This window comes from Balaenoptera musculus, chromosome 3 (assembly GCF_009873245.2).
Source record: "Balaenoptera musculus isolate JJ_BM4_2016_0621 chromosome 3, mBalMus1.pri.v3, whole genome shotgun sequence".
Taxonomy (NCBI): Eukaryota; Metazoa; Chordata; class Mammalia; order Artiodactyla; family Balaenopteridae; genus Balaenoptera; species Balaenoptera musculus.
The window spans coordinates 153874587-153902143 of record NC_045787.1 but is presented as its reverse complement, the minus strand read 5'-3'; the positions used below and the strand labels follow the sequence as shown (position 1 = coordinate 153902143).

Here is a 27557-nt window from a genome sequence, read left to right as displayed (position 1 = left end):
AAAAAAAAGTCATGAAGAACCTAAGGGCAAGATGGGAATAAAGACACAGACCTACTAGAGAATGGACTTGAGGATACGGGGAGGGGGAAGGGTAAACTGTGACAAAGTGAGAGAGTGGCATGGACATATATACACTACCAAACGTAAAATAGATAGCTAGTGAGAAGCAGCCTCATAGCACAGGGAAATCAGCTTGGTGGTTTGTGACCACCTAGAGGGGTGGGATAGGGAGGGTGGGAGGGAGGGAGACGCAAGAGGGAAGAGATATGGGGATATATGTATATGTATAACTGATTCACTTTGTTATAAAGCAGAAACTAACACACCATTGTAAAGCAAATATACTCCAATAAAGATGTTTTAAAAAAAAATCCTAAGTCACCCCCGTCGAAAGCTCACAAAACATATAGGACCCCAGTGGTGCGTCCAGGCCCCTAAGTTCCTGAGACAGGAGGCTTATGCGTTAGGATCCCCTTCTGTGGTGACTGAGCTTTTAGTTAGGCATCTGCCTTCTAATATGGGTTGTATTGCATCCCCCCAAATTCACATTATGGAGCCCTAATGCCCAGGACCTCAGAATGGGGCTGTATTTGGAGATGGGGTCTTTAAAGAGGTGATTAAGGTCAAATGAGGTCACTGAGGTGGGCCCTAATCCAATAGGACTGGTTTCCTTATAAGAAGAGGAGATGAGGACACAGACTCACACAAAGGGAAGACCATGCGAGGACACAGGGAGAAGACAGCTGTCTACACACCAAGGAGAGTGGCCTCAGGTGCTGACACCTTGGTCTCGGACTTCCAGTTTCCAGTACTATGAGAAATAGATGTCTGTTGTTTGAGCCCGCAGTCTATGGTATTTGTTACACAGGCTGAGCTGACTGAGATACCTCCCAGAATAGAGCCTCCATTTGCAGTTTTCCTCACAGCTGGGATGCCCTTTTAACAACCTCTGGCTGATGGGATGTTGATTAGTTAGGGTTCTCCAGAGAAAGAGAACCAATTCGATAGAGATTTATTATAAGGAATTGGCTCACTCAACTATGGAGGCTGAGGAGTCCCAAGGTCTGCCATCTACAAGCTAGAGACTCAGGAGAGTTCTAGCCTGAGTCTGAGCCTCAAGACAGGAGACCAGTGTGCTTGCTCAAACTGTCAGGCCGGAGTTCTCTCTTCACCTTTTTGTTCTACTCAAGCCTTCACCTGACTGGCCAAGGCCCACCCGCACTGGGGAGGGCCATCTGCTTTACTCAGTGTGCAGATTCAGTGTGAATCTCATCCAGAATCACCCTCATAGACACACCTAGAATCATGCTTGTTCTGGGCACCCCAGGGCCCAGTCAAGCTGACCCATGTAATCATCACTGGCAGTCTGGAGGGAGAATCACTTCTTCTTTGGGAACCTCAGTCTTTGTTCTTAAGGCCATCACCTGATTGGATGAGGGCAACCCACATTAGGGAGGATGGTCTGCTTTATCAAAGTCCACAGATTGTCAATGTTAATCTCATCTAAAAGCACACCTTCACCGCAACATCTAGATTGGTGTTGGACCAACCCACTGAGCATGGAGACTCACAGCTTGACCCACATCTGACTTCTATGTCACAGACACGCAGCAAATAGATTTCCCCAGGAGGCCCTGGGCAGTGTCCTGCTCCCACTGACGCAGCTGCCTCAAATTGTATCTAAACCAATTAGGAGTGGAGGGACTGAGATGATAGAAACTGGGCAGGCTAAATAGTATGGGGCAAATTATGGACCGATATCAGAACTGTGGTAAAAGAAGGGGGCAGTGGCTGCAGAGGCCCCAAGATCACGTGCCCCTGTGTGTGTGGGCGGGAGGGGTACTGAAGGGCTTCACACGTGGCTAGGGGGGCCAGCGGACCAAGGCCAACAGAGGCTCTCTATTCCACGTGCCCTTAAAATTTGACACTGGCCCATTGAGAGGGATCCTGCAGGACTGTGACTGCTGTGATGTGAAGTGATATGACTTTAGGGCTGGTGATAAGGGTCAGTTGGCCTTTGCTGGGTCCTCTTGGGCCACCATGCTACAAGGAGGTCCAAACCACATCGAAGGACCCCAGCATGAACCCCCAGCTCGGTGAGTGAGGAAATCGTTGAGCCAGCCCTGGCCCCACCAGACACTCCCAGGCTGCAACTACACCAGGAGCCCAACCCGAGTTATAGAGGGTGAGATCCTAATGTTACTTTGTTCAGGAAGGGCCCAGAGAATGAGGTCCTGACCCCTTGAACTTGACCTAAAGCTCCCTCTCTGTGGATGGGGGGAGGCTTCCCGGGACACTGTCACAGTGAAATCCAGAATGTTCTTCCCCAAACACAAACCTGCCCAGGGTCTCCCTGTCTGCTGGCTTAAGGCTTCTTTTCAGGCAGATGCTGAGGGCCCATGCCCCACCTTCCACCCCTTGTGGGACCCTGTCACCATCAAGTGTGCCTCATGGCCTTGAGATGTGGGAGCACTGACCATCAGAATCGAGGCCAACCTCTGGGCCCTGCTCGGAGTGGACACCTGCCTTCCTCACCAGCCCTCTCCAGCCACTAGGGTGGTTCTGAACCCTAAAGTCTCCCACTATTCCCCACCTGGAATGCCCACTTATCTCCCTGAGGTCCTGATGTCCTCCAGGCCCTCTACTGGCTGCAGGAGGCTGCTCTCAGGGACACGGGAGGCAGGGAGGCTATGGAGGGGCCGCGGCAAGGGTGTCAGCCAACAATAGTGCCTTGCAGATGTCCTTCACCAGCTCTGCCGCTCACTGCACCCAGTCACACTGATGGGAGCCAGGTATGGCTGGACAGCACGTTCCCCACCACAGAAACCCAGTATTCCTCATGACGACACTGCCAGGAGCACAGCCCCAAATGCAGGGATGCCAGTTCCATGGACTTTCTTCTCTTGGAGAGGCGAGTGGTGAGTCCCTGCTCTGGATCTGGATTGGCTTTCCTTCTGAGGCTCTGCTTCCAGCATTGACATCTGGGACTTCATGGGGGTGGGGCTTACCTGGGGGCAAGGCTCACCTTGGGGTGGGGCTCACCTGGAACCCGGGATCAGCCAGTCAGACCCCACAAAGGAAAGGGACTCAGCCTGCATTTGGCATCTGACCAGAGGCAGGCTGGGTTGGGGTTCACCCAGGCTTGGGGCTTGGCCCTGGGCCCCCAGGGAGGGTTTGCAACCTGGGAGAAGCTCTCAGGGCCCGCCTTGGGCCTGAGGGAAGCTGGGAGACAGCAGGGTGACTGAAGTCTATTCCAAGGTGGCTCCTTGATGGCAGCAGCTGTTTCCCCAGCTGTGCTCACCTTTGCTCCCCACCAAAGCTACCACTGCAGGCTTTGGCCAGCATCTGGATAATGCCGGGGCCTGAGACAGGACTGCCCCTCTGTCCTTTGAGGTACCACCTTGGGTTCTAAGCCTGCAGGCCTGGCTGTTCTTTGTTCTCATTCAGCCATATCCCTCCCCTCTGGGCCGAGCCTGTTGCCTGGCACAGAGTGGCACCAGAGTGTCTCCAAGGAGCTGCAGGGGCTCAGCCTGGGCCTTGCTCCCCGGATGGTCCCTGCAAAGTGGTTTCCTCTCCCAGCCATCCTAGAGCTGAGCCATGTGTCCCCAGAGGCCAGCGGTGGACACGTACACACATGCATATATGTGTACTCACACATATGTGCACACACCACACTCCCACATACATACACAAGCACACACACACGTTCATGCGGACATTCATACACATACACGTGTGGTTGTAAACAAAAGTTAGTTTTATTTCACTCCCTTTGGAGGCTGTGTCTGAATTGGAGAGGGGGCTGGAGGGAAGAGGCTGTAGCGGGAGCCTCAGAGTGCCTTCCCCTAGCATGCGCAAAGCCGTAGCCCCTCGCCACCATCCTGTTGGTCTGAGTGGCAAGGGGGGCCGATGTCTCTTCGGAACTTCAAGTATGTCCCAGAGGAAGGGGCCACGCCAGGCCAGCACAGGAGCTGGAGAGGGCATGGTCCCATCCACCCCTGGGCCCAAGCGGGGCCTGAGCCCCAGATCTGTCTGGGCAGGGAACAGGAAGCAGGGTGCAGGTCCACCTGGCACTCGAGGCAGCTCATGCTTGGGGCCTAGTGGGGGTGAGGCAGGAGGTGGTACAGACCAGGGCTGGGTGCAGGGGCCTCTGCCCACTGTGGTCTCTGTTTTCCCTTCTGTACAAGGAAGACCTGGCATTGCTTTCAGCTCTGCAAGAACCAGAACCTGGGCTAGAAGAGTGTGGGTGCTAGGAAAAGAGCCCCATTTGCTGGGCAGGGAGTGAGGACAAGCACAGTACTCCCCAAGACCCAGGCCAAGCACCCCTGGGCAGTCACACATGGGCTACTGCAGGGAAAGCGGGGCAGGAGGGGGTGGAGCTCTCTCCTGGAGGGCGGCCTTGTCCTGAGGTGGCCAGCTGGGTGGCTCTGGGAGGGCGGAAATGCCCCAGCCACAGTCCCACCTACCCATCAGGGCTTATGGATCAGAGCTGGGGACCATTCGTGATTCCCACGCCTACCTTCCCCACCCTATCCTGGATGAAGGTGGGGCTCAGGCAGGGCGGGGCAGTGATGCAGAGCAGGCTGGTGCCCTCCGCCCCCTCCCGAGGGGGAGAGCAGCCACCTGAGGGGGAGGAGGAGGGCAGGTTGTGCTCTGCCCCTTAGGCGGTGTCCAGCCCCTGGACTTCCTTCAGAGCCCTCCACCTCGGCCCTGGTGAGGAGGGAGGAGGGACAGCGGCCAAGGCAGGCCTCAGATCCACACGGTGGTCTTACCCTCCCTGCTGCTGCTCCCACTGCCCTTCTCAGAGCCCATCCTGGGTTTGGCCCCTGGCCGGCCCTGGCCCCCGGCAGTGCCCCCCGACGTGGCGCTGCCCGACCCAGAGGCAGGGGCGCCGGCCCTCGGGGGCCCCCGGGCGGTTGCTGGAAGGCCAGGGCCTGGTGGGCTGTCGAGGTCCCCAAGCGACCGCCGGTCCTGCAGCGCCTGCAGTGCCAGGTTGGCCAGGTCCTGATCGTGGGTGCGTGCGCGCTCAGCCGCGCGCACCACCAGGCTGTAGTCTGGCGGGCAGGCCAGGCCCGAAGGCGCGGCGGGCAGAGCACAGGGCTGCTGGCGAGGCATGGGGCCAGGGGTGGTGGGCAGGGGGCGGCGGCTGCGCACAGCGTCTTGCGCGCTGCCCAGGCCCAGGTGCGCCATCTCACAGAGGTTGAGCACCAGGCAGAGGCAGCTGACCACGTACATGACCAGCAGAAAGACTGTCTTCTCAGTGGGTCGTGACACGAAGCAGTCGACCACGTGCGGGCAGGGCTGGCGGCTGCACGCGAAGAAGGGCCGCACCTCGAAACCATACAGCAGGTACTGGCCCACCAGGAAGGCCACCTCGAAGGCGGCCCGCGCCACCAGCTGGGCGACGTACACACGCATTAGGCCCTCGCGCTGGATGCGCCGCCGCCCGTCATGCTGACCTGCCGGGCTTGGGACCCCAGTCGCCTTTGGGTCCCCTCCTGCGCCCTTGGCTGCACCTGCGTCCTCAGCCTCATCATCTTCGCCCAGGCCCTCGGCTGCCCCCGGCTCCTCGTCCTCTTCACCCAGGCCCAGCATGGGCTCCTCTTCGCCCAGGTCTGCGGGCTCGGGCCAGCCCGGGTGGGGCGGTGGGGGCAACGGCAGGGGTGCGCGGGGCGCGAGGCGGCCTGGTCGGCGGCGAGAGGCGCGGCGGCGCTCGTCCTGTGAGGCGCGGGCCAGGCGGTGCACGGCATAGCCCAGGTACATTACAGAGGGCGTGGAGATGACCACAATCTGGAAAACCCAGAAGCGCACGTGGGACAGGGGTGCAAAGGCATCGTAGCAGACGTTGTCGCAGCCTGGCTGCCGCGTGTTGCACGTGAACTTGGTCTGCTCGTCGGAGTAGATGGACTCACCGCCTACCGCCGTGAGCACGATGCGGAAGACCACCAGCACCGTGAGCCATACCTTGCCCACGAACGTGGAGTGGTTGTGGATCTCCTCCAGCAGCCGCGTCAGGAAGCTCCAGCTCATGTTGGTCATAGGGGCGGGGGATGGGACCTGCAGGCCATGAGCAGGAGCTCAACCTGGGGCGAGGGTAATGGGGGCAAGGGCTAGTGGGTTGGGAGGGTGTAGAGTGGCACCTGGAGCCCCTCCAGGAGCGCCGCCCTCACCCAGGGTCCTGACCCTGTCCTAGGAGGGATCAGCAAGAGGCCGGGGCCTCTGCAGCCAGAGGATAGACCCTACAAGGACAGACGAGGGGTCGCCTTCTCTGGCTGAGCACATGCCCTGGCTCCCCCCAAAACCCGACTCTAGGTCCCTGTGGCCTGGAGCAGGGCCAGCCCTCCTGCCCTCCCCCAGCTCTCTAGGAAAGCCCGGCGCCGTGCAAGCTGTGCCCCTTACCCAGCCTCTGGGGACCTCACCCCAGGCCCTGAGAGCCACAGGGAGTCCACTAGGTGAGCTGCCTTCGTAGGGCCAACCAGAAAACGGACCAGCCTCACTCAGAGTCTGGGCCTCACCTCAGATGCCTGCTCCCACCTTGCAGCACCCGGCTTGCTGGATTCCTATTTCCAGCATGCCAGGGGCCCACCAGGGGCTGGGCCTGCAGCCTGCCTGGCCCCCCAGCTCCTCAGCCACTCCAGTCCCCCATCAGCTCACAGTTCCCCAGGCCCCTAGACCCAGTGGCCCTCAGCCCCCAGCCTCCTAGTCTAGCCTCCTCATCATCCCCTAATCCCATCCATCCCCAGACCCAACGGCTCTGTCAGCTTCCAGCCCCTGAAGCCCCCAGCCCCATCAGTTCCAGACTCCCCAACAGTGGGCTCCCCCTTCCTCCACATCCTGAACAGGGGCTCTGGTCCCTCTGTCTCCACAAAGGACCACTGCCATGCTCCTTTGCGCCCCCCCCCACCCCCGCCACTGGTCCAGCTGTACCAGGGGCTGAGGCCTACCCTCCAGGCTGCTCCTCCCTCTTGTTCCAGCACTCCCATGTCCTCTGCACATCCTGGCTGGGGGCGTGGGGTGAGCCCAGGTGTCTGTTCAGGGTGGCACCATGTGCAGCGAGGCCCACAGATACTTAAGGCACACACACAACCACACTCGGGCACCTGTGACACTCGGAGACAGCCTTGTGGCCACTTCCCACGTCCCAGACCAGTGCTCCTTCTAGATCAGCTACCCCTGAGTGAGCCTGTATCTAGAAGGGGCTCAGTGGGCAGGACCACACACCCCTGTACCCCTGCGCCTCTAGGGAGGGGGCTGCAGCCTCCTAATGCCCACCCTCCCTCCTCCACACCAGTACCTGCTCCTGGGTAGTTTGGAGGCAGAAGACCCTTGAGTACCTGATGCTTTTGGCGCCCTCCTTCTGGAACAGGCCTGGGAGGCAGCGTGGGCAGGTGTGGAATGGAACAACAGGGGCATTCAGGGCTCCGGGCCCTCTTTATGGAGCTGGGGCCTCTCCTGGGGCAGGGGGTGGGGGCAGGAAGAGGGGGCAGCCGGGGTTCCTGGGGAAGTGACCCTATTTCCTCACATCTGTGTGCAGCGCCCCTCTCATAGCCACACACATGCAAACACTCACAAGTGCACATGCAAATACGTTCACTCAGACACACATGTGCATACATATGTATACACACACTCACATGTGCAATGCACTCATGCACAGGCACACACATTTACAGGTACACAGACTGGCACATGCCCAGCCCTTCAGGGCCATCTTTGATATACCTCTGCCTCAAAGAGGAATGAGCATGAGGGTCTTGATGTACTCAGCTGGCTGTGTTTCCTCAGCTCTAACTTCAGCTCTCTTTCAGGACCTGTCCCTAACGCTGACCTCAACAGTCCCACATCCCAGGAGGCTGAGGCCTATAGTCCCACCATGCAGGAACCCAGAAAAGGGATGGCAGAGCAGCCCCCACTTCTCTCCCCTCCAAGATGGAGCCCAGTGGAGAAATGGGAGGGAGGGTGGGGGTGCCAGGGCAGTCCTGACCTCTTCTGTGTGGTATTTAACAACTGGCCCTCGGTGGAAAAGCCTTGGTGTAGTGTTTGCTGATTCCCATGGCGTAAATGCTCCCACCAGGCCCATGACCAGCTCGAGGAGACACGCACGGGAGGCGGGGAGTGGGGGGTGGGGGCAGGGTTCTTGAGACCAGCTCTAGCATGGCACTGGGTGGACCCTGCCCTGGGGTGTGAAGGATGGCACTTTGCCCTGGGGGGCTGACTTGGGTGCAGTCAGAGCCGCCCCAGAGATGAGTCGTGTGGAGAAAAGAGGGTGCAGGCCCTGCAGGCTGTCAGCCGAAGGGGACAGCCTGGGCAGCAGGAAGGGTGAGCAAACCTCCTCTCTTCCTTCCCCCAGTGCCAGTGGGGGAGCTCAGGCACCCTCTGGGTGTGGAGCAGAGGCTCTGGCTCTCCAGACCCAAGGGCCCATGCCTGCGTGCTGCGTACACGTGTGTGCAGGGCCTGTGTCACACACGCAGTCACGGCGAGGTCATCCCATGGTCAGGGGGCTGATGCTGACCAGCTATGGCCTGCAGGAGCCCAGGCCCTCAGTGCCAGGCGCAGGGGTCCCCCAGATCCAGACTTCTGGTGCCAGCTGCTGGACCGGCACATGGATGCCAGCAGGCACAGCAAACCCCAGAAGACCAGACCCCAAAATTTCCCTCCAAAGCGGCTTCCTCTCAGATGGGCTTATCCTGGACGGCTCTCTGGCCAGCACCCTCTCCGCTTCATCAGCAAAAACCCTGAACCGGACTCCGCCGGGTCCTGCTGCTCCCTGGGCCTGCCTCGCTTCTGCCGAGCACCTTAGGAAGCCCATCGACCTGTGCTCCTGAGACTTCCCCCGACTTTGCGGTAAAATGCCAAGCGCACCTGGTCCCAACGCACCAGCACCCGCATTCCGCTCCCACATAGGCGGAAACCACCCCTGCTGGGGCTTCTGCTACGCGCGGCAGTCCCACGTGCGTCCACTCCCCGCCCACACTCCCGCTCCACCCCACCCCACGCTGAGCCCTGCCCCCTCCTCCTGTCTCTCCACCCGATTGCCTCTGAGGCCAGCCCACCACCCTGCTATTATAGATTGGTTTATAGATTGTTGCCCAAGGTAGAAAATGTACGAGACCCCACTGATACAAATGATACAGTAACTAACTAAATGGGGGAGAAGGGAATTCTGAATAATTCATGTAGTCACTGTGACCTCAAGGAGGGTGCTCTTCCAGAGAGCACAGCAAGGAGGAAGGGAGGAGTACAACCTGACAGACATCACCTCAGGCAGGTGGCCGAGGTCCCCACCTGCAGGGAGGAGCCAAGTTGAGAGCACAGACCTTGCTGCCCCGGAGGCTTCTTCCCAAACCCTCACCCCAGGTGATCATGAGATATATTGACACAAGTTCCAGGAGGGCCTTTTACAAACTACCTGACCTTCAAAATGCCAAGGGCATCAGTAACTAGGGAAGTCTGAGGGAGTCACCCCCAAGAGGGACCAAGGAGACACGAGGACAGTCACCCCTCCCCTTGGGGACCTTGGGACAGCAAAAGGACACATTGAAAAGTGAGGAATCTTTGGCTTATGGCAATGTATCAATATTGGTGCACCAGTTGTGACAAGCACGTCACTGCAGAACTGGGTTTGGGGGCAAATGAGAACTCTCCCTGGTCTCTTTATAGCTTCTCTGTAAATCACAGGTGTTGTAAAATAAAAAACCTTATTTAAAATGGTTTCCTACTCCATCACTTCAAGTTCCCTCTCCCTGTCTTGTCCCATCTGGAACGTATTTCTCTGTGTCTGGAGGCTTCAAGCACAGAGCTGGGAGTTTTGCTCATGACCTGTCCTGGGGCTGTGGGGTGCAAGAAGGACCCCAACACAGAGATGGGGCAGTGGGAGGCAAAGGCCAGGCCCATGGCTGCCCAGTGCTGATGGGAGGCAGCCAGTGGGAGCTTGGCTCTGGGCTGGGCCAGCAGGAGAGGAGGGTACGTGAGGGGGTGCTGGCCCCTCAGGGAACAAGGCCCTGGCATTTGCTGGGACCTTTGTTCAGAGGGAATCTCACCCAAAGCTACATGTTAGAGCAAGTGCGGGTGGGGGCCACTCAAGTGGGATCCAGGACGAGGTTTGGGGAGAAGGGGCCCAGGGGCACCTGGGTGTCAAGGTCTGGGAGGGGGCGGGCCTGGGGGTGTTCACTAAAGGGAGTGGGGTCGGGGGAGGGAGGGGTGACTGGTCAGGGTGCAGGGCACACATGGGGGATCCCCATGAAGTGGGCTGCGGTCATCTTCACCAAGAGTTGCCCAAGGAGGCACCCTATTGGGAGGAGGGTGGTAGGCAGGCACCACGGACTCCAGTGGGCATCAGGATGACCTGTGCTGGGGTGAGCTGGGCCCTGCACACTGGTTCTGGCACCAATGGAGTGGCTCCTGCAGGGGTGGGCAGCTGGGCTCTCCCCGCTTCAAGCCCCTTTCACCCCTGGGTCTGAACAAAGGTCCTGGGCTTGGGCGGGGGGTGGTCAGAGGCTGAGAACCAGAGATGCCCAGTGCCTCCTCCTGTAGTACAGTGAGGTCAGGGCCTGCCCAGCCATTTCCTTCCCATCCCTGGCCCAGCTTCCTCCCATGTGCCCCCTCTCATGGTGGGTGGACTTCCTTTGGCTGAGGTGGGGCTGCCTGGCTGACCCCCCACCCCCCCCGGAGTGGAGTGCTCAGCTCACCAAGAGGACTGGTGGAACCCTTCCCTGGGAACCTGGGCATCTCAGGCAACCTCTTCTCCTTCCTGAGGACTCAGATTCCTGCATGCACCTGGCACTGGGTGGTCCCTCCTCTATATATGAGTACCTACAAGTAGCCCAAGGCGGACTCAGCCCTGGGAGACCTGAGGCCTTAGAGCAGGGACCAGGGGCTGCTCCTGCAATCCACCCACCTTCCAGGCTAAGGTCCCCCTCCTGCTGCTTGCCCACCCACCCACTGAAGTGCCCTGTGGGGGACAGTTCTTACTCAGAGAGTGGGGCTGCAGCACTTGCCTTGCTCAGGCCCCAGTGCTGTATGCCAGAAGAAATCTGATTTCTCTCCACCTCCACTAGCCCCCAGGCCTCCCAATGGTGGCCTCCCTCACAGCCTGGCTTTAGGATGCCCACAAAGTCTCCCCCTTGTCAGTTTTGTAGTGGTTCTGTGGGCTGTCTTCCATGTCCCTCCCTCCCTGTGCCCCTTTCCTGGATGCCCCAGTTGTGTCCTGCCTGAACCCCCTGGCCACTGAGAGGTGTGCACCCGCCCCCAACCCAGGTGCCCAAAACCCAGACCCCAGGCCTGGGGACCCTCTGCCACATCCATCCGCCCCCAGCAACTCCAGTGCACACCACAGCCTCCCACACAGTGTAGACACCAGCTAGTGGCCAGGTTCCCTTCCCAGTCCCCTACCCCCATTTCCCCTCCTGCAGGCACTCCAAGGTGGGGACACAGGCCCCACTGGGTTGGGTCCCAGGGAGCCTGGGGCTCTCAGCACAAAACCCATATCCTCACAGGTCCTCAGGAACTCCCTGACCTGCTCCTGCCCACCTCAGAACTGACCATGTCTGGACTCCCTCTCTCTAACAAATGCATACCCACATACTTATACACACATTTGCAATGCCCACACACTTCATCCTCACGCTCAGACACACACACGCACTGCTTTCTGCCTTGTACCGCTCCAATGGCCTTCCTCTGGGAAGCTCCCTCCACGGCCAGAAGAGTGAGGTGTCCCCACTGCATGCTCAGTGCCCCCAATCACACAAACGCTCAGCAAATGCCAGTGGGATGATTCAATGTCTGAGGCAATGGAGCCCTGCCTGGAAGCTCTGGGGAGGGTTGGTGTAAACCTGAGGTGGGAGGCCCCTGCTCCCTCCCAGGGTCTCTGGAGGTGCAGGTGCCTGGGCTGGTAACTGTTTCCCATGGTGACCTTTGGACATGGCACTCTGGGTCTGTGGAGGAACGAGGGGGCCCCCTCTCTGCTCTGCTCCAGCCTGGAATCCGGGAAGTGAGGGGCCTCCTGCAGGAGTGGAGGGTGTGGTGGGGACAGGCCTGGGGAGTGAGTCATGGTGGCGCAGCCTGGACTGCTCCTGCAGCCAGGCCAGGAACTGCTGCTACAGGGAGACCTGGGCCGTAGAACCCTGGGCTTTGGCAGGGGGAGGTGTCAGGAGGAGCAAGGGTGTGAGGCTGAACCAGGACCCCTGCCCAAGCTCGGTGCCCCCTCAAGGACCTCCCCAGGCATTGCTGGCCAAGGGCAGGACGCTGTGCCCCTCGGACCCCATGGGGTGACATTTTCAACCCCTCCTTCAACCCTCCACCCTGATGCGGCCCAAAACGCCGCGTTAAAGCCACCGCAGGCTCTGCCCCCCCAGTGTGTGGCAGTGTCACTCTTTCGCTGCCCTGCATACCCCCTTCCTGCCCTGAACACCTGTTGTGTCCACCTGCTCCTCCAACAGCCGAGCATACCACAGGACCAGCTGCCGCCCCTCAGCCGTGCTGCCCCTTGTCGGGACACCAGCCCAGTCCCGTTCCCCATTCTTGTCCAGCCACCCTGCACGCAATCCGCATCCAGGCAACTCACATCTGTGGTGCAATGGGTGCCGCTCCTGGAGAACAGGAGTCTGTTCTGCTCTGCTAACCTCCAGGACCCAGCTCTGAGGACGCAGGACCTAGCAGGCGGCCACAAGGGTTTAGGAGGTGCCCCCGGCCACATAAAGGCTAAACCAAGAGCAGCGTGGACAGCAGGCAGGTGTACCAACTACCGCTCGTCTGCCCGCGTGGAAGAGGTGGGGCTCCCCAACCTCCCCCCAGGGCTGAATAGCCCAAGGCCCCAGCCTCTGGATACACTGCAGCTGCCTAGCTGGCAGGGGCTGGCCAGTCCCACATGGCCTGAGGGGTCCCAGCTGCCCGGGGGCCCACCCCCTTCCCCCCTTGCTCATCAGCTGGCCTGAGCAGCTTCTGCGGGAGGGGGAGGGGCAGACTTCTGCCTCTACCTCCTCCTACCCTTGAGTCTTACTGCAGCTGAATCACCACCCAGACTGATGGCCCTGTGAGGGCAGTGGGCCTGAGATGGACAGACCCCCAGAATGGAGGGCCACCCAGCCAGGCTCAGCACCCGTTATCTCCTGGGGTTGGCTGTTCCAAGACAGTTGAGTCCAGGCCCCTGAGACCTTGGGCCCAGAGTGAAGAGGGTGCTGCTTAGCCCCAAAGGGCGCCCCAAACCTGGTCCCCTGGTGGTACCCTACCTTCTCCAGGCCAGGAAACAAGTCCTTCTGAGCCCTTCCACCTGCTGGCCGGCTGGACACCAGCCCTCCTGAGGGTGTGCACCCGGCTAAGTCCAGGGCCCGACCCAGGGCCACCTCTCACCACCAAGCACAATGTGGGGGGAGGGCCTTGAAGGGCTCCATTGTTCCCCCTGAGGCTCGGGGTCTGAATCCCTGATTGTCCCTGGGGCTGGACGGGTCCCAGAGAGGGAACCAGTCTCTCCCAGGCTGTACAGTAGGTCAGGAGGCAGCCCAGCCCCATCTTACTTGCCCCCAGGCCTAGGGGCTGCCCAGCGCCCCTCTGCCCACTGTCCGGTGTCCAGGCCCAGCTCTCGCCTGCCCTCCGCTGTGCATCTGGGCTTTTGGATGGAGCCCAGCCTTTCTATTTCTGCCCGGGCTCCCTGCCTCCTCCAGGTCTGCATCAACCATCTGTCTGGGTTCCACCGTAGGAGCATGGCCTGGGCATGGACCAGGGCTCAGGCGAGTGCCTCCTGTGCCTAGTACAATTCAGCTGCCCCGACTTCAGATGGGCAGCTTTTGGAGGTATCTTCTGAGACTCCACAGAGCCTGGAACCCTAACAGAGGCCCCCAAGTGTCTTCCCTGGGCTGGCCTCTACAGGAACATTAGGGCCGGCCAGACCCCCAGTGGGCCATGCACAAGGCCCCCAGATGCAGAGGTCCATCCTCTGTAGTCTCAGTCCCTCTTCAGGTATGCAATGTCTGTCCCTCTGCCACCATCAGCCCTACTCAGGGACCAGGAGGAGTGGTTCATGCAGGATGAGCCCCCAGGACCTTCTGACCCCAGCCTCAATGGCAACTCAAAGAGACAGTGGGGGATGAGGCCCTGCACCCAGCTGGTGGGAGCCCTGGGCAAGTAGCATGCAGCAGCTCAGGAGCAGCCCTCTCTGGGGGCCGGCAGCCCAGAGCAGCAGATGTCAGATGGATGCTGCGGCCCAAGGACCTCCAGGGGCTGGCCAGTTAGGGTGTGGCTGCCAAGAGCAGGGTGGGGAGGGGGTGGGTCTGGAGTGGTGTACTGTGGCCCCACCCACCCAGGGCCATGATCCAAGGGCTCAAGGACACTCTAACCCAGCAGTTCTTTATTTGGATGTTGGCCCAGCTTCCATGGGAGGGGGGTTGATAGGGTGGGGTGGGGAGGAAGCCTAGAAATGGACATGGGGAGAGGGGGTGAGAGAAAAGTCCTCCAGTCACGGTGGGGGAGTAAGGGAAGACAGGCAGCACCCCAAACCCTGGGTGCTAGCTGAGGTGAGCAGAGCCACCGCCGGAGACCCTGGCCCGCTGCAGGTGGGTGCCAGGCCCTAGGCCCCACCTGAGGAGTTATAGCCGGTGGACCTCCTCAGGAGTGACCAGTTGCTTGAGCCTTCTTTATTTCCTGCCGGGGAGAAAGGAAGAGAGGCTGGGAAAAGGAAGAGGGTCTTGCCCAGGGCCTGGGGCCACCATATCACCTGTCCCAGCCTGTTTTCCCCATTTGCCAGACAGAGGTCTGAGGCCCCACCTCCACCCCCAGCCCACCTCGGAGAGCGCCTCCTTCAGGACCCAGTAGGCCTTGTCCAGACTGTCGTTGACGATGATCAGGTCAAACAGGCCGGGCTCCTTGCCTGAGGGTGGGGGCAGGGTCAGTGGAGGCTGTGGTGACAGAGGTGGGGGTCCGGGGACCCTTCACGTGGACCACAGTGCTGGGTGATGGCTCCAGCCCTCCTCTGCCCCTTGCTGGATGGGACTGTTCTACTGTGGGGGTTGGAGAGGGTCCAGGGACACGGAGTGATAGGTGCCCACACTCACTGCTCTCCATGTCGGCCCGGGCAGCAGCCAGGCGCTTAGCCAGGCTCTCCTCCGTCTCTGTGTTCCGCTGCCGCAGCCGCTGCTCCTGAGACGAAGTATGAAAGTCAGAAGGTCAGAGCCTCCAGGGTTGCCCCCCCGCCCTCCTCCCTCAGCCCCCACCAGGACATCCAGTGAGGGTGGCTGCACAAAGATGTAGATGGGCCGCAGGTCGGTCTTCTTGATGTTGCGCACGCCCTGCAGGTCCACATCCAGCACGCAGATGCGGTTCATGGCCTGCACGGCCCGCACAGCTGCTTTGCTGGGGGATGATAGGAGGGGGGCTGCTCAGCTGTGGGCTCCTGAGGCCCTAGCAGCCCCCATGGCCTCGAAGAGCCTCAGTGGGACCATCACTGCCCATCCCTTGCTCTGGGCCTCTCTGGGGGTGCCCACAGGGGCCCAGCCTAACTGTGGCATCTGTTCCCTCTTTCTGGAAGTATTCCCTGAGCAACCCTTGGACGAGGGGGCCCTCTGCTGGTCTGCTGTGGTGGTAGGGAGGGGCACCTTCAGACCCTGGCCCAGGGCCTCTCCTTCTCCTGGCACCTGCTCCCAGGCCCCACACCACTCTATCACCCCAATCAGTCCCACCCACCAATCATGCCTCCAGAAGCTTCTGGCATCACCCCCTGGATCGTGCCCTCAGGCTAGCGATGGCGACCACCCTCCCATATCCTGCATGCTGGGGCCCTGCTTGGAGAGGGATGCCCTGGCTATGGCCCCCATAGCACTACGCGGCACGCCCTTGGGCTTCCTCATCCCCTGGCCACCCTTTGCAGGCCTTGGCCCCTCACCCTAGGGTCACCACGTACCATGTGCTCCTCATCCACTGGGGGGACTGCCCCTCAGCGGGCATTGTGTGTCCCAACAGTGGCCAAATGACCCCACTTGGCAGCCCACTGCTCTTCCCATCTGCACCTGGGGCAGAGTATGCTGGGTCCTGTGGGGTCCTGGCCTCGCCCAGCTAGGTTGCTCAGGGACAGGCTATGCACAGAGGCATGCTTGGCCCTGCCTGCCTGTGTCAAGGCACTGCTTCCAGGCCTTGCAAGTCAGGTGTGAGGAGCCAGCAAAGACCCTGCTCTGGTGGGTTGTTGGGAGGGGCAGCCGCTGTTGTGCCAGGGACCCTCTCAGGCTACCCCACGGGTTGGGGGGGGGGTGCACAGTGCAACCTGCCGACCTATGAGACCTAGGTCCTCCGAGTCCTCATTGCATACCAGTCCCTTGTGTGGCCCACTGTTCTCACAGCAGCCTGGCCAGGTAGACATAAGTAGGGCTGGGCCAGGAGCAGGTGGTCTAGAGAGCCCTGACTGTGGTTGCATCTTGACCCCTGGGGGGCTGGGTCCCTTGCCCCAACTGCCCAGACGGCCCATAGAAAGAAACTCCCCACCTGGGGCCCAGCCAAGGGGAGACCCCCTGCCCAGGGCCCACAGAGAGAGAGATACCCCTGCCTGGGCTGCCCCCTCTAGGTTCCTGAGAGAACTGGAGGAAGGGAGGGCCCCAAGCATGGCCCACCTGGTCCCATACAAGTTCCCTGAGAACTCAGCATGCTCGATGAAGTCTCCGGCGGCAATGTCCCGCTGCATCACTTCCCTGGTCACAAAGTAGTAATCTGCAAAGGAGGAAGAGCTGATGGGGAGACTGAGGCCTCATGCATCACTCTGACAAATGGAGGGCTGCTCCAGTCCTGTGCTGGAGCACCGAGGCCAGCTGGCTGAGCTCACCTTTGCCGTTCTCCTCTCCTGGCCTCGGGTCCCTTGTGGTGTCTAGGAACAAGTACCAGTGACTGACTTGGGACACCTGGAGCCCCAGGCATCCCATCCCCAGGGCCTTGCCCACAGGGCCTGGCTCAGCCCACCTGGAGGTGTGGGAGAGGAGGCTCCAGGTTAGGGTCAGCAGTGCGGGGGCTTCCGCCCCACCGTGTGGGAGTGTGGGGGGCTTCAGGGCATGTCAGCAGGGGTCCCCGCCCCCAGCTTCCTTGAGACCCTCCCCCACCTCCCCTGGGGCCTCACGGGACACGCTGAAGCCGAAGATACTGCTGTGTTCCTGCAGGAGTCTCTTCAGTAGGGTGCTCTTCCCAGCCCCTGAGGGTCCGCTCAGGACAACGGGCCTTGGTCCTGACATCCCTGTAGAGGGGGACAGGGGAGGCAAATATCAGCAGGGCCTTGCTCCCTATGGAAGTGGGCGAGGTGGCTGCAGTGCCCCCACCTCTGCCCCAAGTGAATTCACCCCAGAAATTGGGCAGAGTTGTGGGCAGTCACTCAGAGCCACGCTCAAACCCTGGCTATGCCTCCCTTTGGGCGTGCTACCTGGTAATCCATGCACTGACCACAAATGTGTGGCCTCCCCAGTTGTCCACTCCTATCCCACCCTCAAGGAGCTCCTGGGAGGGGCATGTCCGGGTCCCAATTCCTGTGTCTCCTGGCACCACACCCCAGAGGTGCCCTTGGTCAAGGTCAGTGGAACCCAAGCCCTGTTCTGGGAACTTCCACTGAAAAGCAAGGGGTTGACCCCAAACGACCACAGCTTCCTGATTCCCCTCTCTGATACTTGGGTCTCATGAAGCCAGCAGAAGAGCAATGGGTGCCACCCTCCCAGCTCATAACACACGGCTCAGACACCTGCCACAGGTGAAAACGCCAAGGGCAGGAACAGTGGGGGAGCTCTGGAAGCATCAGCTTAGCCTGCTCTGTGCCCCTCGGATCATCCCAGCACCCCTCATACAGGACCTACCTTCTGCGTGGGGTGCGGCCTCCGTGCTCACCTTGGGGCTGCTCGGGATAAGCTGAGAGGAGAGTGGTAATCCTTGGCTGCTCCCCACCCTCTAAGCACTAAATCCCTCCCAGGGCAGCCAGCACCACCTGCTCAGCAGAGGGCAAAGGCCGCTCCTCACCCTAGAGATGCGCACTTGCCCACCCAGCCACGTGAGCAAGATGGGCTGAGGAAGGTCAGGTGCATCGGGAGCCTCAGAAGACAGGAATCGAGGCAGGCACTGAGTTAGGGGGCTGGGAGGCTATGTGTTGCCCCAGAGGGAGACCCTGGGAGGGCGTGTGGTGAGCTGGCCTACCCCAGCAGGGCTCTGTCTGTGGGGTGCCTGGTAAGGTGTGGAGGAGCAGTTAGTGGCCAGCAGACCAGCGATGAGGCCCAGGAGGGACAGGCCACTCTGCTCGGGGATACCCAGTCATCTAGCCCAGGGCAGACCTCCAGCAGGGCCCCAGGTGGGCACTGCTTTCCTCATCCGCAATGAGGACAACCTGGGTAATCTGGCTAAAGCATAGCTGGCTATTCTGGGACCATCATGCCATATGCAAACACCCCGGAGAAGGAGTCAGGAAACAGATACGCTCCCCTGCTGCAGAGAGATAGAAGAAATGGACCCAGAGGAGCTCATCAATTATCTGTCACTTCTAAGTGGCCAGTTCTTAGTTCCTTTGTCTCTTCCAAGTTTCCTATTACAATAGTACACCGTTTTTATCTAGCAACGGTCCCATTGGACTCCCAACTCCTTTCTGGTGTCTTGACTTTCCCACCCAGACACAGTGCCACCATACAAATGCCCACACGTGTGTGTGTCCGACTCCAAGCCCACTGCTGTTGCTGCCCAATAGAGCGCAGCCCCCTCCCTACCCTAAGGACTGGTGCATGGGAAGGTCTCATCTCTGGCTCACCGTTGGCCTTCACAAAGTTCCTTCCTTTGCAGGATGAACGTCCTGTGCGCAACCCAGCCCACCCCCCTGGGTCTGTCCTGACTTCTAGACAGTGAGTGACCAGGGTTGTGGGGAGAGCTATGTCGGGGTGGAGGAGCATAGGAGAACAGAGGAGATACCGGGGGCCAGTCGGTCCCCAAGCAAGGTTGCTGCTCCTAGAGGAGTCCTGGAAAGAGAAAGGCTATGGAGGCTGGGGTCTGCCACCACACTGCCTGACCTCTGGACTGTGCCGAGTCACCACCGCACACACACTGCCTCCCCACCTTGCAAGCAGGGCAGCTGTGGTTGTTCAGCAGCATAGGTCTTCCCAGGACCTGGCAGCATGTAGGCGCCAAAGGAATGTGAGTTTCTCCAGGGCGGGGGCAACATCAAGTGGACACATGGCAATGCTCACAAGAGATGGACCAGAAAGCCTACCTGGGCCTTGCTCACAGCAACAAACCCTCAACTCAGTGGATGCAGCTGGTGCCTTCTGGACCCAACTTGGGGTATCCACCTCCAGGGAGGGGAGGGCCCATCGTGTCTCTCTATGAAGAAGCCCCTCAGGAACACTATGCTCCTTTGCCATGTGTCCAACTTGAACAGGAGCCCCGCCCTCACATCCCACAGCCCCCAACTGTAAACCTGCCAGCAACACCCAGAGGCTACATGGTCTTGACCTGCCCTGTGCCTCCAGGCCAGCACACAGGCCCCTAACATGCTTCCCCAGCAGTTCCTGCCCTGTTCCCCATGCCTGCAATCATGGCCAGATGTTGTGGTCATAAGCTCTAACATCTGGACACTGCAAACCTACATAGGAAAGACATGTCTTCAATCAGGACCAAACACTACACATGGAAGTCCCAACGCCTGAAACCCTGAAGGAGCACGTTGTGCACAAGTCTTACTCATCATCTTACCTCAAAACACTGGTTTCTATCTGGCTTTCTACGCCATGTCATGAACACTGGGGGCATGGGCACGGCACCTGCATCCCACTGAGACCTCCCATCCCCCAGCCCAACAACCACTGGCAGTAAGCAGCAGGTATGTATGCACGCATGGGGACTGGCTGATGGCTGCAAAGTTCACTCCCTGCCTGGGTCCAAATCATCACCCTACCCTGCCAGCCCACTCCTCACAGGGTATCCTCCTGAGCCCCAACCTGCCCCTCAAGTCCAGGCCCCAGGCCTTCCCAGTGCTGGCCATCCATCGTGCCCTCCTTCAAAGGTTACACTATTGATGACAAGGGGAGGGGGCACCCACCTAGCACCATTGCCTTGAGGTGGGTGGGATCCAGAGTCCTTCCTCTTGTGGGGCTCTTCCCTGAGGTCACCTCCTCTTAGTACGAGGGCCCGAACCACAAAGACCACGTTGGAGTGGCCTAGCCTTGCAGAAGGCACTTGGGGAGTCGCTGGGTACTGGGCTCCACCCAGTGATCATGGTGATAAGAGTGCTCACTAAAGCCACCTTTGACAGGAGCACACTCAGCGTGGGACACACCTCAAGGCCTCTCAGTCCCAGTGATCAAGTGTGCCAGATACCCCTGAGCCTGATTTTGGCCCCAGCAGCTGGTAGAACTGATTGGCAGTTAGGAATGTTCTGTATCCTCTACTCCTTGACTATTCCACAATTCTGAACCCCAGCTTCCTGGCAAGAAACTGGAAATTTCACAAGGACAGCAATAAGGATCAGGGATGCAATTTCTGTAGGAGTCGCTGGTGCAAGCCTGTGCATTCTGGAATGCTCTCTGCTGGAACCCCTCACGAGGAGCTCCTCAGGCAGCCCTGGAAGGCTTGCCTCGAGAAGCATTTCCTGCTCTCCTTCCTGCTTCCACCTGCCTTCCCGCTCTGTCCCAAGGGCTGGGCATGGCCACCACCCCACTTCCCTCCCCACTCCTCCATGAGACACTAAGACAAGGTACAACCCTCTGAGGATACAGAGAAGGGAAGTCAAACCCCACCAGCCCTCTTGCAAAACACAAGCCACAAGACATGAGTTGATCTGGGTTAGGATGGCTGGTCATGCCCTATCCCCCAAGCAGGCTGTGTGGGACAGGAGAACTACCCTGGCCTTGGCCTCAGGTGCTCCGTGTGTGGGACATGTCCTGGCCCAATGACCTTAAGAAACCATTTAACTTTCAAGAACCTGACTTGAAGTGGGAGAGCCACAACGCAGCCAGCGATTTTCTTCTCACTTCCTCTCCCGGCAGTGGGGTGAGACCATGCCTTCCCTGAGAGGAAGCTTGTCCTTCAAAAGTGTTAGCAAGAAGCCACACTGTGGAGGACTCAGGCCTGTTGTGGCACTACACAGCTGCATCTGGATCTCTTTCCATCAAGGAGAAGAACGGGGATTCAGTCCCACATGAGATCCTCAGTTCTAGCCCTAAGGGAAGGCAGAGGGAGCATGAAAGGGAAAGGGGTCCAGGACATACAAATCATGGAGCAAGAAAAAGCCCAAGCCCCTCTGGTTGGGGCAGGGTTCACTCTCACAGAGAGGGGAACAAAGGTCAAGCACACCCAGGGTCAGCCAGGGACCAGGGGAAATCAAGGCCCAGCACGCACAGGATCAGAGAAGGACCCGGGGGAACAGAGGCCTGCTACACAGGTTCAGCCAGGGGTCAGAGCCCGACTGAAGGGCACCTGCCTGCATACCAGGGCCCCAGCAGCTCACCCTCTGTGCTTTCCCTTTTCTCCTTGAGGACTGGGGTCACTTCCTTCCACCCCCAACCACATCATAATACCTTCCTTCTTGCTCTTCCTCAAATCCTCTGAACGTGTTTCTTGGGCTATGGTAAATGTGACGCAAAAGATGGAGATCAACGGTTCAAGTGTTTAAAAAAAAAAGGTTTGGGTGTGGCTGAAGAAAAATGTACAACTTCAGAACTTGTAGAATCTTCTACTCAAACTGTTGATCTTACCAGTTCCAGACAAAGGTCAAGGGCTGGATCAACGTGTTCTCAGAATCTAAAGGAAAGCCCAAGCAAACTACACTTATCACAGGTGTGGCACCAACCCTGATCACAAGCTGGCCTGGTGTGTGCAGGCAAGTGTGTGGCATTCTTACAAGAAGAGGGCAGAGTGGGGGCTCACGTGGCAGGAAATTCAGCTTATCAATGATAAGACAGGAAGCCACGCCCAGCCCACATCCCTCCTGGTGGTGAAGGTGAAGGTTTTCCTGGGTCCCTCACAAGTCATGGTCTGGGAAGTGAAAGAGTGACAGAAAAGTCCAGAAAAGACCACATTTGGCCAGGCATGCTGCCAAGGGGCACTCACAGGGGACTCGTGCAAGGCTGACCATGAGAAGCACATCTTGGCCTCCCTCCTCCTGTCCCCGTGGGCCTCATCCCACACTGGCCAATCATCACCTGAGCTTCCACCTCCTCCACCCCTATCAAAAGACACTGATAACATGTGAGGTGGCACACCTCACTGTTCCTCCTCAAACCAGCATCTGGGTGGAGACTCACTCCCTCTCACTGCTCTCCAAAGAATGTCTAAAATCAGCAGATGGGCAGCTCCAGCAACCTAGACCTGAGGTGTCTTGCCCTGAGGGAAGCTGAACCCCAGCTACCATGCCCACGAGGCAGGAAGGCCTGCCACCAACAACCTGCTCCTGCGTGGAGTACCCATATCTGCAATGTCCAGCAGCGCTGGGCTGTGGTGCTGGCCAGGAGCCTGCAGCAGTCCCAGGGGCCCTCTTGGCTGGGAGTCCTTGGAGCAGTCAGCTCCGCCCACCTAGGACGCCGCTGCGTTTGCAATAGTTGGGAACCAAACATAGCACCAAAGCTGGACCACCGGGAGGGTTTCCCAACTGTTATCTGTGCTGCTCCCCTTGAGCTCGGGGTAGACTACATACTTCTACAGGCCGGGTGAGCTAATCGGAACTTCTGCGGCAACCTAGGGTCCTTCAAAGCCCTGATCTCGCAGGGTTTTCGGCTCTGCTGTGTGGCCCACCTTGGAGAGGGGTGTCAGGCTGCTTCCCCTCTCTGCCCCTCCGCATCCTGCAGGGTCCACAATGGCATCCAGCATGAAGTCCTCAAGCTGCAGGGGTTTTACAAGCTGTTTGGAGCTTCCCGTGCCAGGAGAATTTCCTCCTACATTTTGAGGACTGACACAGGGGAACCAGCTTTTAATTTGTCTAAGTAAAACAGTAACTACCAAAAGCAATGCTAAAACACAAGACACACGGAATACAACTTCAAAGCGAAGGAAAGCCTCCCTGAATTTGCCTCCATGAGAAGACGCACTACCCTCTCTCCTCGTCTACCCCGCTTTGCTCGCCCCGAGACGGAACTCTGGGAACCACTGAGGACCGCCGAGGGCAATTTCGGTGGCTGGCGGGATGACAGAATTCACGAGCACAGCCTCAGGAGTCCCTCAGGCAGGTCCACGACACCGGCGCTCAGCACGGGCTCTGGCGGCCCCTCGCACGCAATCAGCGGCGGTTCCCGCCTCTTCTCCGCGGATTCATACAGCGACACGCGAGCCCGGGGCCGGACTCCCCAGGAAGGCCCTCCCGGGGCCTGCGCGCGCCCGGACCTCCGCCCCTCTGCGAGGGGCCGCCACTCACCGTCCGAGGGGACCCGGCGCAGGGCGGCCGCCGCCAGCCCGGCCAGCGGGCGCCGCAGCATGAAGGGCCGCCGCCACCGCCCGCGGGGACGTACGTCACAGAGCAGCGCCGCGCCGGCCCGGCCTCTCTCCACCCCTCAGAGAAGCACTTCAGCGCGGCGCTGGACCCGCCTCAGCCAGCGGGCAAGTTGGTCGGAGCTGCGCCGGCCTCGCCCCGCCTTTCAAGGCCGTACGTCAGCGCCGCACGACGCTGCGCCCGCCGGATGACGTTATGGCGCTGCCGCAGGAGGACTGAAAGCTGCGTTTACAGTGATTGTGGATTGGGCTTTGGCCAGTCCCGCACCCAATTGGCCAGTGGCGGCCGGGCCGCTGGTCTTCGAGGCCGCTCCGGAGGCGGTGAGGGTGGCAAGTTGGTGCCGGAAAGGCGCCGCGTCGCGCGGGCTTGGAGGGCTTCCCCCAAGGGAGGGTCCGGGCCCCGCCGCAAGCCGCCCTCGAGGGCGAGAGAATGGGCGGGTATCGCTTGGGAGGTTTATAGTATTTCGTTGTCCTGCTGAGTCACGTCCTAAGGCGGAAGGAAGCCTGCAGATGCCCTGCCCTGACAGGGGATAGCGAGGCAAACCTTCTCATCTCGGCCGGGAGGGCTCTTTTCCTGGGGTCTGAATGTCTGATACATCAGGTCTTCGACATTTGAAACAACTGGTTTGTCACCGCGGAAACCTCGGTTTCCCTGGGACTCAAGGTTTAGTAAGCCGCGGCTGCCCTTTTGTAATCTTTACCTCACTGGATTTTGTGAGAATGCAATGACCTTGGAAAACAAGGTATGAGCTAGTCTTCTCCGTTTACGTTGCATTCCATCCTCAGAGTGGCTTCCCTGACTCAGCAACCCACCAGAATGGGCCCGGGCCCTGCTGCAGACGTACTAAGTCAGAGTTTTGGGGAGTAGGACTGGGGCATCTCCAGGTCAAAAACGTTCCACGGGTGATTCTAATGCCAGGTCAGGGCTGGAAGCCTGATAGGTTACTGGGCAAGACTGGCACTGACCTGGTAATGTCTCGGAGACTGCTTTGTTCCTGGCTGGGATTCGGTGAGAATCAGTTAGGTGGTAAAGCCTGCCTTTTAAAAAGATCTCTCATTTCTTTGCCTAGCAGGTCACACACTGGGCCAGTGACTGACCCTGGGCCTTCACGTGCTGCAGGAGGAATGGTGGCCAAGGGCAGACTGCTTGGGTAAGCATGGACTTCCAGGCCTCTTGGGACTGCTGTAATGGGGCCACCCAAAGAATGCCAACTCAAGAGCCTTAGGCTCTGCTGCCTCAGGAAAACTTCCAGAGCCAGTGTGTTTATCTGGAGAATACATACAAGTACATATGTGTGGACACGTTAACAGTGTTGAAGGAGGAATGGAAGTGACTTGTGAGTACCTGGCACCAAACAGATGTGATGGTGGCCACTGTCCTATTCAGAGCCTGCGGGCCAGCCATGGAGAAGATCATGGCCTTCCTTCTCTTACCACCAGAACTGCCTCCCCGTCTGTGTGTTCCTCTCACTCCCTGGTCTCCCCCAAGTGAGCAGTATTGATGGAGGAGAAAATGAATGCAGGTTTTGAATTGTTTCTGTGGAATCTAGGGAGAGGGATGTGGCACCTGAAGCTGTGGGTTAGTATGAAGATGGAGAAGGGACTCCGGCTGCAGCGTTCCCAGGAGGGCCCTCATGCTGGAGAAGGTTCATGTTGGAACTGCAACTGCTGTTTGGTGGGAAAACATCCACTCTTTCCCCTCAAGGGTTGACTCCAGCCCCTTCCAGAAGCCTCCTGAGTCACCAACCCCAGGTTCTCCAGAGCGGCTGTGTCCTGGGCTCCCTGGTGCTGCTTAGGTACAGGCCCTGCCCAACTGACTGCAGGTTCCTCTGCTGCTGGAGTTTACCCACCACCTCCTTTCTCCAGTCTTGCACTTCTGGAGGCAGGGACTGGATTCATTTTGCCAAAATTTACGAGCACTTAGCTAGGGAGGGTCTGGGACTTGGTAGCAAATAAGATGCAGTTCTTGCCCCAGGCCATCAGACTAGTGGAGGAGATGGGCCCTCAGCCTGAGGTGTCAGCTGGGGAGTGCAGGGGGTGGTGGGAACCACAACCAAAGGAGAGGCTGCCGTACTGTGGCTGTGCATGGCCCATGTGCTCATGCTGGCTGCTTTGTGGAGAGAGAAGTCCTGAAAGTCTGGTGGGAGCTACTGACGTTATGTGAATATCAGGTTTTTAGAATCACTACCCGCAAAGCAGGGGAACTTAATTGGAATTGAAATGGGGACCAGGTGGGAGGCTGTTGGGAAGGTTTGCATTGATGTGACTGCCCATGCAGTGAGGGAGTTGGGAAAAGGCACATGGTGAGTGTGCAGGATGCCAGGAGAAGAAGGTCACTTCCAGAGTACCCGACAATTCCAGGAAATTCTGGCACTTGTTTGAACGCATTCTTCCTCAAACCTATGAGGAAACGGATGGACTGAGGCACAGCCTGGGGCTCTGAATTCAAGTTTGCATGAAAGCCAGCCTGGAAGGGACTTCGGGGCGGGGGGTCACAGGGAAAGGCTGGGACAGGGAAATCGAGGTCCCGAGTGGGTGAGACAAATGTGGGGTCATGTAGCTGGGTAGAGTGGGGCATGAAGAGTACCTAGCCCTTTCCTGTCACCTTGGAGCATGTGCTCTGCTGTGTGCGGGAGGGCTGAGTGCCCACCACACTCAGAAGCCAAGTGGACCAGGTGTCTTGGTCTGCTTGGGCTGACCTAGCAGAACACCACAGACCAGGCAGCTTATGAAAGCTGGAAGTCTGAGATTAGGGTGCCATCAGGGTTCTGGTGAAGTCTCTCTTCCTGGTTCAGAGATGGCTGCCTTCTTGCATATGGAGGAGTTAGCTCTCTGGTCTCTTCCTCTTATAAGGGCACCAATCCTACTGGGGGGACCCCACCCTCACGACCTCATCTAATCCTAAACACCACCCAAAGGTCCCACCTCCTGACACCATCTCACGGGGGGTTAGGGCTTTGATGTGTGAATGGGGAAGGGGGCGTGGGATGGACTCAAATGGTCAGTCCACAGCACCAGGTTTGCAGTCCCCTGGAAGTCAGCTTCCCACTCAATGCTGTAGTCCAGCACCCTAGCCATGGGGCCAGGCCTCACCAGAGACACCCACCAGGGTCCTGGCTGTGGACTCTGTCCTCACCCATCTGAGAGCCTTGTGGGCTCACCCCTGCAGCCTCTTTCTGGATGTGGGGTGGAGCTACTCTGACCACATCCTGCCCTGGTGCGGTTTGCTGTGTGCCCCCATAGGAGCTGGGCTGCGTGGCCACTCTGGTCCTGGCACCAACCGCTGACCAGCTCGTGTGTGTCTGCAGCCTGCTCTGGCAGCGTGTGGTGACAGGGGCTGCCCTTGAGAGCCACCGCCAACTGTATATGTCCTCCCGGCGGGCTGATTGCAACAGAGCCTCGCTCACTCGAGTGCACCGGCAGACCTACGCACGCCTCTACCCTGTGCTCCTGGTCAAGCAGGATGGTTCCACCATCCACATCCGCTACCGGGAGCCTCGACGGATGCTCACAGTAAGCTTCCTTCCCCGACACTCCCCTGGGGTGCAGGTCTCGGAGGACTTAGCCTGTAGAAACTGCTCCTCCAGGGGTTCATGGGGTCAGAACCCACCATCGCTGGACTGGGGAGGGAGGGCAAGTCATGGGTCAGAATTGTTTGAGGAGAGGGAGGAGGGTGACCTGGAGCTCACTCCACACACCAAGATGAGAAAGCAGTAGTGAGCTGTGTGTTCGAAAAAATATCACGTCTTGGGAAAACAAGCAGAAAAAGTTTTTTAAAAAAGCTTCAAAGGGAGAGAAAACCCAACAGAACACATAAGACCTAAACTGTGTGGTAGATAACAAGGTGAAGTGGAGACCCTGGAGAACATCCTGGTACCCTCCACCTGAGCCATGTACACATCCCTTCCTCCCCGCAGATGCCCGTGGACCTGGACTCTCTGTCCCCAGAGGAGAGGCGTGCACGGTTCCGGAAACGAGAGGCCCAGGTCAAAGAGAAGGAGGAGGAACCAGAGCTCGGTGACGACTTTGATGTGGAGCAGTACAAGCAGTTTTGGACCAAAAAGTGATGGTGCCTGGAAGCTGCTCTGACCGAGGGGGATGCTATGGAGCAGGGAGGGGCATGTGTCTTTAAACCATGTGTTCACGAA

The 27557-nt window shown here is 59.0% G+C and overlaps 3 protein-coding genes across 19 annotated transcripts; 1 reads left to right on the top strand and 2 right to left on the bottom strand.

Annotated features, from left to right (window-relative positions):
• Positions 1–3739: 3739 nt before the first annotated feature.
• Positions 3740–14227, bottom strand: GJC2 (gap junction protein gamma 2). Of its 3 annotated transcripts, none has more exons than XM_036846166.1 (3): positions 13230–14227; positions 12566–12653; positions 3740–6057 (listed from the first exon to the last, which is right to left on the bottom strand). In XM_036846166.1, the coding sequence occupies exon 3, from the start codon at positions 6037–6039 to the stop codon at positions 4750–4752; it is 1290 nt and encodes a 429-aa protein (XP_036702061.1). In that variant the 5' UTR covers positions 6040–6057; positions 12566–12653; positions 13230–14227; the 3' UTR covers positions 3740–4749. The 3 variants fall into 3 exon arrangements, with proteins under 3 accessions (XP_036702061.1, XP_036702059.1, XP_036702062.1); XM_036846167.1 differs by having other exon boundaries at positions 3773–5790; positions 5965–6057; positions 12566–14227; XM_036846164.1 differs by having other exon boundaries at positions 12566–14227.
• Positions 14228–14317: 90 nt separating this feature from the next.
• Positions 14318–23473, bottom strand: GUK1 (guanylate kinase 1). Of its 10 annotated transcripts, none has more exons than XM_036846172.1 (10): positions 23336–23473; positions 22720–22873; positions 17811–17862; positions 17090–17203; positions 16802–16935; positions 16593–16689; positions 15207–15345; positions 15048–15132; positions 14778–14863; positions 14318–14637 (listed from the first exon to the last, which is right to left on the bottom strand). In XM_036846172.1, exons 2-10 carry the CDS (start codon positions 22763–22765, stop codon positions 14602–14604), a joined length of 789 nt encoding a protein of 262 aa, XP_036702067.1. In that variant the 5' UTR covers positions 22766–22873; positions 23336–23473; the 3' UTR covers positions 14318–14601. The 10 variants fall into 10 exon arrangements, 9 of the variants coding, with proteins under 9 accessions (XP_036702067.1, XP_036702071.1, XP_036702068.1 ...); XM_036846176.1 differs by having other exon boundaries at positions 16593–16706; positions 16802–16843; XR_005019228.1 differs by lacking the exon at positions 15207–15345.
• Positions 23474–23481: 8 nt separating this feature from the next.
• Positions 23482–27557, top strand: MRPL55 (mitochondrial ribosomal protein L55). Of its 6 annotated transcripts, none has more exons than XM_036846183.1 (4): positions 23482–23730; positions 24483–24560; positions 26718–26922; positions 27327–27557. In XM_036846183.1, exons 2-4 carry the CDS (start codon positions 24535–24537, stop codon positions 27474–27476), a joined length of 381 nt encoding a protein of 126 aa, XP_036702078.1. In that variant the 5' UTR covers positions 23482–23730; positions 24483–24534; the 3' UTR covers positions 27477–27557. The 6 variants fall into 6 exon arrangements, with proteins under 6 accessions (XP_036702078.1, XP_036702079.1, XP_036702082.1 ...); XM_036846184.1 differs by having other exon boundaries at positions 23602–23730; positions 24480–24560; XM_036846187.1 differs by lacking the exon at positions 23482–23730 and adding an exon at positions 23921–24152.